At 43.0% G+C, this 11,725-nt stretch overlaps 1 protein-coding gene across 1 annotated transcript; it reads left to right on the top strand.

Moving 5' to 3' along the window:
* Positions 1 to 3,350: 3,350 nt before the first annotated feature.
* Positions 3,351 to 9,790, top strand: RPLP2 (ribosomal protein lateral stalk subunit P2). The gene is made up of 5 exons (XM_081922599.1): positions 3,351 to 3,506; positions 4,612 to 4,735; positions 6,023 to 6,071; positions 8,809 to 8,904; positions 9,669 to 9,790. The coding sequence occupies exons 2-5, from the start codon at positions 4,613 to 4,615 to the stop codon at positions 9,743 to 9,745; spliced, it is 345 nt and encodes a 114-aa protein (XP_081778725.1). The 5' UTR covers positions 3,351 to 3,506; position 4,612; the 3' UTR covers positions 9,746 to 9,790.
* Positions 9,791 to 11,725: the final 1,935 nt, after the last annotated feature.

Genomic DNA, 11,725 nt, shown 5'->3' with positions numbered 1-11,725 from the left:
TCTGAGCGGTATGATATTCCAGGGAATCCAAGTGCTTTACTCAGAGTTTGTGTTTCCTTTTGGAATGAGGCACAGTGGAGTCTGTGATGTCTTTATGATATATAGTTTATTTACACATATATGCAACCTGGGCCTATGATGGAGGGGTTCAAAGCATTTAACTCCAATCGGGTCTTGTTTCTCCCATTGCTGCAGCCCTGGATCCATAAGAAATCAAAACATGACTCACGGTCCCTCTGCTCAACTTGCTGCATTTAACACACTGCTTAGTGGAAAGAAGGGCTCACACCCATCTGCTGTCTAGCACAAGGTATCTGCTTTGTTAATCGGTATACAAATTTACTAAATAATTGTTGTCTTCATCATCATCGCCCATTACCTTCCTTTGGTTCTCCATAATGGCTCTTTTCCCAGGTGATTTCTAAGCACAGAAAAACTTCATTGGCCTGTATTTTTACACTGCTAAATGCAGTGTCTGTCAGCCCTTCTTAATACTCCGAGCATTGATTAAACTCCAGCAGCCACTAGACTTAGGAATTATGGGGAGGGTGTGGCACCCAAGAATTTATGGGTGCGTCAAGGCACCCACAAACTCATAATACCCTTTTTTCTCCTATGTAAACTTAGGTTGAAAAACTACCCCCAGCCCCAGACTATGTTTGCAGTATGTTGTTAAACTGCCTTTTTTCAGATTATCAAAGGATGAATGGCCCTTTACTGATAACCTGGGTTTTCAGTGTTCTTGCTTTTTTAACTGTTCCAGTATTCATGCTATTAGCTATTGATAAGTGATTCCCCTCCCCCAAGTTATGCATGGCAGTCTTAATTCTGTTGCACACTGAAAAATGATTGGTCACCTGGGATAGAGGCAGGGCCAATGGTTTCCTCCTTCTGTTCAGTGCTTAATAAGATCTCCCCGGAGGGTATAGGGCTAAGCCCATAACAATTGTTTATGTAGCTATTTATCCTTTGGCTGTTTAGCTACAGATCGTATGTACAGATCAAATTTTCTTTTTCAGATATGGCTTACTGCTTTCAATGAAATAAGATCACTATCCAGACAAAGATTTACACATTCTAAAACTTGTTGTCCTTTTGTCCCGTGAATAATTTTAAAATGAGTGATAATACTTTTATTTTATTGGATCATAGTGCTGGTTCTAGGAAGGAACATTAATAAAACACGATAACATTCCCAGGGACGCGGACTTATAAAAAATATTGGGGGGGCCCGGGAAAGCTCATGAATAATAAATAAGCTCATGAATATGCAAATAAAGTGGCGCCGCCTCCTCGTGAGCGAATAGGGGAGAGCGTGCTGCGCCTATTAATCAGCTCCAAAGGAAATTGGGTGGAGCTTTTGCTCGGGAGGGAGGGCAGGAGGCATGCAGCCCGCCCCTCCCTGTGCATTTTGGGCTGGGGGAGGGGCGGCGATGGCGCTCTGCTGGAGGGGCGCCGGAGATTATTGGGGGGGCGGAGCCCCCCCAAACGAATTTTTGAGGGGGCTCGGGCCCCCTCAAGCCCCATGGAGTCGGCGCCTATGAACATTCCTTTAGTCAGACCCAGTCAAATAATGCTAAGCCAAACCATGGCTTAGTGCAAATGTGCAAGCTCCTGGAGAGATCATTGCCACTTTGCTTCTCCTCTGGTCCTACTGTGGCTGCACTGCTGGGAGCTAAGATTTGGCTTGGCTTGGCATGTCATTTTCAAGCTCCTGGTTTGTCTTCTCCAGACTGAGAGAACAAATATTGCTAACAGTGCATTATTTGCTATGAGCCTGGCTTCCAATGGCATGCTAAGCCAAACCACGGCTTAACTCATAAGTAGCACAGGAGGTACACAAGGAACAAAACAATTTCATTCTATTCTCCTGGAGCCTGCACAGTTATAGATTAATATTAAAACACAGTTTAGCTTAATTGGAAGCTGGTTTAGTGTATCTCACTCCTGACTAGTGTGGCTGCAGCCTCTCATCCTTTCTCTTCTGCTGTACTTCCTTTGTGCATTGCTATTCATTGGCTGCTTTGAGAAACTGATGTTCTCCTCTGCCAAACTGGTCTTTGCATCATCATCATCATCATCATCATTTTAATAGCTGTTTCTTGAGAACCACAGTAGTTCTGGATTGAAGGGTCATGAGACCAAGACACAGGATGAAGGCATGGGTGTAGACTGGCCAAATTCATTGCTCTTTCTTGCTGTTTTAAATGATTGAGAGAATGGAGCAGTTCCCCTGTATGCAACAATTACAACATTAGAAGCTTTTTTAGTTTAGAGAAAAGGCGACTCAAGAGGCAACATGACAGACCTATAAAATTCAGGATGCTATGGAGAAAGATGGTAGAAAAAAGATTTTCTTTGTCTTGCCTAACGTTAGAACTCAGAGACATCCAGTGAAGCTGAATGTTGAAAGATTCAGGACAGACAAATAAAGTACCTCTCTTTGCACAGCACATAGTTAATTAAACTCACTCCCACAAGAGGCAAGTGATGGCCAACAACTTGGATGACTTTAAAAGAGTGTTAAGAGAAATTCATGGAGGGCAGGGTTATTAACCCTGATGGTTATGTTCTACTTCCAATATCGGAGGCAGTATTCTTCTGAATACCAGTCACTGGAAACTGCAGGAGGCGAGAGTGCTCTCGCACTCAGGTCCTGCATGCTGGCTTCCCACAGGCATCTGGTTGGGCAAATCCCAGCCCTAGGTGGAGATGTTGCGTACTGATCCTAGGACCTTCTGTATGCAAATCACATGCTCCTTCATCCAGGCACAGCCTTTCATGGGGCTTACTGGCAAGTCAGTGTACTCAGGACTGAAACACCCCTAGGGCTCAAAAGGTTACAGCAGTATATATATATATAAATAGTAAGCAGACGAAAAGGGGGACAGGTAAATTGTATGAGAAACTGATCCTCAGTGTTCACTTATGTAATAGTCCTCACAGTTCCCAGGGAATAAGCCCCACTGAGCTCAATTGAGTTTACTTAGAAGGAAACCTATCCAAGGTTCACAGTGTAACTGAGTTTGTTACTGAGCGCAATCCTACGCATGTTTTCTCATAGGCAAGTCTATTCTGTTCAGAAACATCGCCCAAGGCTGGCCGCCTTAAAGGGATTAGTAACAGAAATGAAAACGCAGGCTGTATTCACACAGCTCCACCGGCTAAGGCGTAATTCAGAGCCGCCACCGCCACTTCCCCTTCATAGGGCGCTTGCTGACGCCTCTAATCCCGAAACAGCAGTCGCAGAGACCGATTCCTCCCTATGGGCGTCGCTGGTGCCTCTAGTGACATGGCGGCTGCAAAGGCCGGCAGGAAGCGTCTCAGTTCCGTTTAGTGCTACGACCGTAAGGGCGCCGCTAACTATGCGGTTTCTGGTTGGCTATGCCTTGCGTCCAATGAGAAACCCGGTTGTTGGAGAGTACTGGGAAGAACCCCGCGCCGTAGGCTCCTCCCTTTCCTTTTTGCTATCGCCGTCGTAGAGAGCGCACGTCCAGAGGCCCGAAGTGAGTAGGCTTGGGGGGCTTCTTTTACTCCGCGCCCCCTTTTTTGTAATGGATGCCTCCAGGACGCGCTTAGATTCCATCTCCACCGCCTGCCGTTGCGCGGGTTTATAAGCCGGGCAGCTTATAGGCGATACCATGTGGGCCAGGGTGGAGGGGGTGACATGGCGGCCATGTGCTTCCTGATCCAGGTTAGGGAAGGCCCGGCTGGGAAGGAGAGGAGCCTGTGATCGTGGTGGTCTGTGACGAAAGGATGCGGAGGGCATATCATCCCAGAAACGGCGAAGGCCAAGGGAGTGCTTTAGAAGCCTCCCGGGCAAAAAGGGCGAGTGGAGGTGGTGGGGAGCAGCCCCCCCCATTCCGATTTAAAATAAAAATTTAGAGATTGCAACAAGTCGGTGAAGATGCTTTTTTGCCCTGGTAAGCGACCGTAGTGCATTAGGTTTTCCCATTTCCGGCTTGTTCTGGCTTGGAAAGTTGAAACTTGAAATCTCAGCGGCATGGCGGCTTTGTCCGACGTGAATGTGGGAGTTGTGATGGTAGCACGTGTCTCCCGTGAGGGGGCTTATTTTTAGAAGGCCCTGAAGTGAAATCGTTAATTTTTTTATAGCCCCCCTTTCCGCCCAAGTTAAATATTTAATTTGCAGCTGAGAGAACATATTTGTGTGTTGTAATGTAAGAAGAGGGTGCCTTATACCAAGTCAGGCTGTTTGTTCATCTGCCACAATATTGTCCAGTCGTGAATAGTGGTGGCACTGCAGAGTTTGGTAAAGAATAGTAGCATTCACTACTAGATCCTTTTTAAAATAAAAGTAATAATGTCAGGAATTGAACCTGGTGTTTTCTGCAGGCGAAGCAGGTGCTCTAAATAGGAGTTACTTACTATATGCCCCTAATATGGAATACATAAGGGTAGTTCTTAAGCATAGATTTTTCAAAAATTAAGAGGGCAGCTGTGCATACTCCCCTGGAACTTTATGTGGTATCATCCATTTTAAAACTCACTAGACTATCATATGTATTAAACACAGGAAAAATCATCTGCTGTTCAAATAAGTATTGGCCATTTAAAAAAAAAATTAATCCTGCCTTATTTTTTCTTTCCCAGAATGCGCTACGTTGCAGCTTACCTTCTTGCTGTCCTTGGGGGCAATGAGACCCCAAGCTCAAAAGACTTAAAGAAAATTCTTGACAGTGTAGGCATTGAGACGGACGATGAACGTGTGAATAAGGTGAGTGACAGATAGGTGTGCAGTGTGGCATAAATGCCATTCATTGAAAAGACTACACTGGACCACAAGCCTCTTATCACCCAAAGAGAGACTATGCAAAATGAAGGCTTGAAGAATGTTGTTATTGGTTCCTATTTCACAAGTATTCTCTGGATATTCCCTGTGCACCTCTCAGCTGCTTTGGGGCTAACTTTCAGTGTCCAGAATGAATTGGAGTAGCTCTAATATTATACTGCATATCCTGTACTAATGAGACTTCCATTTGTATACTGAAGATCACAGGGTGGTTTATAGTATTAAAATAAATGAGATCACAAAATACATAGAAAAGAAACCAATAACCCCCCTCTCCCACAAACATATTTCAAACACCATAGATTGTGTAAGCAGCCAAAGGCTTGGTTATAGAAGGCTTCTTCTGAGCTAGATCTACAGTTCAGTGTTGCATCTTTCTTTGGCTTCTGGACTTAATGCCAACAGCAAGGAAGAGCAGATTGCAAGCTGCCATAGCTCAGTTCTGTGTGTGCTATATCTGTCTTTTCTAGTATTAAGATTGGGACAGCTGGCAGTCATGCAGAATTTGTACAGCATAAAAGAAGTGCAAATTAAAGTTTTCTATCTTGAACTTTACTATGGTAAACAACCTAAATGAGCTAAGCAGCAATGAAAAAACACCTTTGCTTAATGAAAGGCTATCACTTTTTTAGACAGAAGGTTAATTTTTAAAAGTCCCAACGTTTTGGCTTGGTAGTTTTTCAGCCATTATTAGTAGTTTCTACCAACCTTCCCTGGTTTCAATCACTCCATTATAGACTTTGAAGAAGTAAAGATGCTTCTGCCTTCTCAAAAGCCCAGCAAGCATAATGGGAAATGGATGATTTCCCTCACCCAAGGAAATATGGGGCTTGTATAAAAACAATTCAGTTATTTGAGTTCTTGACTCAAATGAGATTCCAGATGAACATCATGCTGTGCTTGGTAAGAGGTTATTTTATTCCCACTTGGATAGCTAATCTGCTTGACTGTAGCTAACCAAAAGTGCCCTGGGGATACTATATTTTTTGTGCAAAGCTGCAATAACGCATCTGAGAAGATGGTAATCTCTTTCTGAGTTCAGTGTGGCACAGTGCAGTTTCCCCAGGGCAGCTCTAGGCAAGACCAATTGTATTTTTTAAAAAGTGATTTGAGTTGCTTCAGTTTCGTAGTATTTTGGACACAGTTGTTAATTCTTTAGTTCCCTGCACTTAGAATCTTTTTAGGTAACACTTTTCAACTTGCTTCCCACAGGTCATTAGTGAGCTGAATGGGAAAAACATTGAAGATGTCATCTCCCAAGGTGAGTTTAAAATGGAGACAGGTTTGAAAGGGACCATGAGTCCCTCTTTGGCACTGAGAGGTCACTAGTTCAGAGGTATTTAACTATTTTGCTTACAGCAGAGAGGGTTGTTGGGAGTGAAATTACCACAGCAACATAATTCAATCTTGAAATAGTCAAGTGGCCAAACTTTAAAACTGTAATTACTCAGCATAGCAAATGGCAATCCAGAGTGTAATCAATAAATATGTGTGGCATTAATGGAATATGCTTGGAAATGTAATGGGTCCATCCTAATTCCTACAGGCTCATGCTGGTGCCTGCTGGGTTTCGCTGGTGGACCACATTAATTTGGGGAAACCCTCATAAAAACAGGCACTTGTTGCCTGTTTGTATAGAGGATGTTCTCAACAAATCGCTGTTTAAAAAGCAGCATTGCCTTCTGTGGGGGGGGGAATCTTGCTGGTTGAATGGGTCTCTAAAAAGAATAACAATTTCTGTCTTGCCAGTTTGCTCTATTAAAAGTCTTCTGCTGCCATCTTGCTCCCTCCATGCCTCCTTCTGTGATAAAATAATGAAGCTATTTGTCTTAGTCCCAACTTCATACCCCTCTTCCATCTCCCTCAAGCTATCTTGCTTGGTGAGATGACCACCCTACTAGCATCTCCCCGCATTTCCTTAATCCTGCCTGCCCCTCACCTCCTGGTCTTCTTACACCTTAGCACCAATACTTGGAATATATGGGTTGCATTTCAGGTATATATCAACATCCTCCTTCTTTACTGGCCAACTTTTTTCTGCCCTCTGCCTCTGGACTTTTGGAACATGCTGTGTATTTCCTAGTGTCTCATGTTTCTCTATTCCAATTTCTCTTTCCCTGTACAATCTCTGTGATATTGCTGATTGTGCCCTTTCCCACACCTTAGGTAGAACTCTTGTTATAGGCTGGTTCTTTTCCATCCTGTTTTCGTTGTTTGCTCACTGTTTCCATTGTGGGCAGGGCCTTCTGGACATACTGAGAATCTTCATGGCTTGTTCATTGGTCCCGTGCTACTCATCATTTGCACACTTGGACAACTGTTTTTTGTAAATTCAGCAGTAGCAGTATCACTTTTGCGTTGTCTTTCCATAGTAATCCATGCTCAAGGCAGCTCACAACACCAAAACATTTTACATGACTCACTAACAGTTACAAGCTATGGCAAAATTTAAGCAGCCGTATGCTTAGTGAACTAATGAAAATATCTCATGGTGGACAAATATACAATGATAATAAATCCAACAGTAATATATGTATATTTTTGCTGGTAATCAAGTTGTGTGTGTGTGTGTATATACATCATACACACACCCCCTTGGATCACCAACAAAAAATAATGCATATCCAAAACTAAATTTTGCCCCAGCAACAACAGTACCCCACCCTGATGGTTCCTGGGGAGCATGTCAAAGGTCTTCTTGTGCTCTTTGTAGCATCCACCTTGTAGACCAGCGGTGAAGCCTTGGCTTTATTTCGGATTGTTCCCTAACACCCCCCCATTGTTAAGTCATGTCAATCAACATTGTAAAACGATCTGGTTTGGTCATCTCCCAACCTAATTATAGTAGGCTTCTATGTTGTTTCCCCTTGTCATTCTGCCCTCCACTCCATGTAGAACTCTATGCCACCCATTGAACTCCTTGAATGCCAGCACAGTGGCATTGCCTCTCTTCCTGTGAAGTCCTTCTGAACCCCCCATCCTTGTGTGGTCACACACACCTCCTTTTTGTTTCCACTGGCAAAATGTTGGAACCTCCTTTTAGGAGGGACTTGCATCTTAGGCTGTTAGGTGCCATGTAAATTGTTGGTGCTGAATACATAGTCGTAGTAACTACAATGATATGGCTGCTCCTGTTACTATAACAGTTATATCCTTGATTATCTGATAATGTTGATGTGTCTAGATGCCTGCAGGAAAACTGGTACAGCAAACTACAGGACTTGTTAATGCTTATATGAGGCCCTTTGTATTTGTTCTAAATAAAGGGGTTTTTTTGTACACTTAAATTACTTCTTCGCTCTGCTGTTACACATACTCTTTTCTGAGAATATGCTGAATGGTTATAAAATGTGTTTACTGTTCTGGCTCCAGGAATACCATGCAATTGTTTAGATTTATATTCCTAGAAACAAAGAACAGGCATTTCCCCCACTGACGTGCTTGTTCTCACAAGGGAAATAGTATATTGCCAACTTCCCTGGAACTGTTGGCATTAATTGGTAGCTAGTCTTTAAATCTCTAGGGTCCTTCATCATGTAACTTCTGTAGTTGCACAGTGTACTCCTTACCACAGTTCTAAGTTTGGCTTCATGCTGCTAATGGGAACAAAAGGTTCCCACTGGTTGCATGGGAGAAGGGCATTGAAGGACCAGTTGGCCTGGTTTATATGCAGAAACTAGGCTGATAGAATATTAAGACTTCCTTTTTTGGCACCTGATGTGAATTTGGTGGTCAACTGAAGTTGATCACCGGTATTGTGTCAATAGCCTCTGATGTCTGATGTATTGAGGGCCAACAACCTGTGACAAAACTGGTCTTCTAAAGTGCTAGGCAAAAGTTCATCCTTCTGTTACTCCCTTTATCAGAAATTGACTAGGGCAGGAAGAGGGGAAAGGGTTGGGCAGTAGGGAACACTGCAGAATTGGGGGCTTGTCCTCAGGTTTCTCTTTCGTTGACTTCATATACAGTTCTTCATTTTCTTTGTTAATGTCCCCCAGGTAACAGCAAGCTTGCCAGCATGCCAGTTGGTGGGGCTGTAGCAGTTTCTGCTGGAGGTTCTGCTGCTCCTGCTGCAGGTGCTGCACCAGCAGCTGGTAAGTATAATGGATCATGAAAAGGAAGGTTGGGTGGGCAGGCAGGCATGAAGTGGGAGAAGACTACTAGAGAGAAATCCAAAAACTTGGTAATTTCACGTTGAGTAGCCACAGTACATGAGATTAACTGAACAACTCATATGATATGACTTGGTTGCATTTGGAAACATTGCCCAATTCAACATTAAAAAAATGTCTTGGCAATAGTTCTTCCAGTTGTAAGGAAAACATTATTGCAAGGTAATGTTCTAGCTCAGACTTCAGATACATTCTCTTTAGCTATGATACTCTGATTTGGTATGGATGCTGAGACCCAGCCAATCATCTCTGCTTTCTTTTTTACCTTCCTTTTTGCTTATTTGCAGTAGGTAATGTTGGCATATTGTAATATGGAGTTACTAAGTGCAGTGAGACATCATATGACCTACATGAGTGCTGAACCTAATACAACTTGTTGATGAGCAGTGTCTGCCTTCAGCTGTTTGCATCATGACTTTCTTTGGATTTTCTTCTAACTCCAGATTGGTTGACCCTCACACCTCATCTTTAAGGCAGCTGCAGTTGTAGTGGTGATGGGGACATGTGATGTTCTGGGTGTTTCCTGAGCTACAGCTTGCATCACCCCTTGCCATTGACCATGCTGGAGGGAGTTGAACAATGTCTGAGGGCCATAGATTCCCCACCACTAGTATATAGAATTAGCCTATAAAAATGCTGTTTTGAGAGTGGTCTGCTAAACTGTCTATATCTACTTGTCTTTTCAGCGGAGGAGAAGAAAGAAGAAAAGAAAGAAGAGTCTGAAGAATCTGATGATGATATGGGATTTGGGCTGTTCGATTAAACTTTTGTTGAGGGCTAATCTATAATAAAATTTGGTTAAAATATTGTTTTGTTGTGGCGTACTTGATAAGCTTCCTTGCTTTCTGCATGTACAGTGTTCTGAATCATTTGGTAATTCTTTAGAAGTAGCATCTTGTGATAAAGTTACAACTCTTGTTATTGTTTTGTGAATTACAGATTTTCTAGAGTGGTTAAGAGCTGTTTGGTATTAACATAAAGTGAGCAATTCAATGCTATTTAACTCTGCTAAGAGATTAAAAATAGGTTTTTCCGCAACAAAAAAGTTTTTGCAGTAACTAAAATATTTGGAATAGAAATAGGCTGATAAGGATGTAGGCAGAGCCTTTTATAAAAACCAGGAGGCAGCTTGTTCATGCTTTTACACCTTAAATGTGATGCCTTGATCTGATATATGTCAGGTGTAGAGGAAGACAAGCTGATGCCTTTTACACAAATTTTGGTTCACTTTATAGAAATTGAGTAAGAGTGTTTCAAAATATGCATCAGACTAAGCCACATTTTATGGGACGCGGGTGGCGCTGTGGGTTAAAGCCTCAGCGCCTAGGGCTTGCCGATCGAAAGGTCGGCGGTTCGAATCCCCGCGGCGGGGTGCGCTCCCGCTGCTCGGTCCCAGCGCCTGCCAACCTAGCAGTTCGAAAGCACCTCCGGGTGCAAGTAGATAAATAGGGACCGCTTTCTAGCGGGAAGGTAAACGGCGTTTCCGTGTGCAGCTCTGGCTCGCCAGAGCAGCGATGTCACGCTGGCCACGTGACCCGGAAGTGTCTTTGGACAGCGCTGGCCCTTGGCCTCTTGAGTGAGATGGGCGCACAACCCCAGAGTCTGGCAAGACTGGCCCGTACGGGCAGGGGTACCTTTACCTTTAAGCCACATTTTGAATTCAAAAGACTTCTAAAGGGTTAAATGTTCTTCTACAAAACTAATACTGAATTATGGTCAAATCAAGGAGCAGTATGCAACCATGCAGAACTACCTCCTGGTTACCCCCACTTCACTATGTCTTACCTGTTCTGAGAAGTTTTTAAAAATTAGAGTTTTGCTTTTATTGCCATAAACTTTGCTCTTCTGTGTTAGTATGAAATACAGAGCCCCACGTGCCATGAAATACCGTATATTTAAAATACATTTAAATTAGGGTTGCCACATTTCAAAAAGTGAAAATCTGGACACAATAGTTGAATTATTATTATTTTTGCAAGAACTCAAAAAAGTGGGGGGTTTTGCAAAAAACCAACACTTCCAATATGGGATGCCATATGTCCAGGTTTTCCCATACATTTTAACAGCTTACGGAAAATTCCGCCTAGACACCATTTTCAACAGACTAATCCCAGCTATGTACAGGGATTTCCGGATATATGATTTAGAATACAGGGCAGCTGGAATCCTCCAGCAGGTTTTCAACCCCAGCTTTAAAGAGTGATGGCCATGGCAGAAAAATCAGTCCATGTAGCACATGCATTGCATACACTCAATATTATACTGGCCCTTGCCTCCCGAATATGAAGTAGAAAAGTGATGGCCGAACCAAAGTGGCATAACCTCATAAATTGATGGAAAATTCTAATTTGAACCCAGATTGGTGCTCTTGTCTGTTTTGTGGCCTTCATGAAGCAAAATTATTTCACTACAGTTCTTCCAAGTGACAGGGAGTGTAAAGTGAGCTAAGAGTTGGAAGGGACCCTGGGGATCATCTGGTCCAGCCCCTACAATGCAGGAATATGCACCTGTCCCTTATGGGAATTAACATGCAACCTTGGTGTTCTCAGCACCACACTTGTGTCCAATACCTTGGAATACAGATGTAGCTGACTTGGTCCACTCACCTAAGATAGGGTATTTTTTTAATATATTTTTTTCTTGAAGACTGTTAGGAAACTTTTGAAAGTAGCTTCCAGTAACACAACATACATAACTTCACTTCTTTAATACATAGGTATTGCACCATGTTACAAGAGATTAT

Source organism: Podarcis melisellensis, assembly GCF_964234715.1.
Source record: "Podarcis melisellensis genome assembly, chromosome: 1".
NCBI classification, from domain to species: Eukaryota; Metazoa; Chordata; class Lepidosauria; order Squamata; family Lacertidae; genus Podarcis; species Podarcis melisellensis.
This window is presented reverse-complemented; position numbering and strand designations above follow the sequence as displayed.

What these genes read in the sequence shown, in the direction of transcription:
- RPLP2 (XM_081922599.1), top strand. Translation starts at nt 4,613, where the DNA reads ATGCGCTACGTTGCAGCTTACCTTCTTGCTGTCCTTGGGGGCAATGAG. An exon ending in ACGATGAACGTGTGAATAAG is followed by an intron (nt 4,736 to 6,022) that starts GTGAGTGACAGA and finishes TGCTTCCCACAG; the next exon opens with GTCATTAGTGAGCTGAATGG. An exon ending in TGAAGATGTCATCTCCCAAG is followed by an intron (nt 6,072 to 8,808) that starts GTGAGTTTAAAA and finishes AATGTCCCCCAG; the next exon opens with GTAACAGCAAGCTTGCCAGC.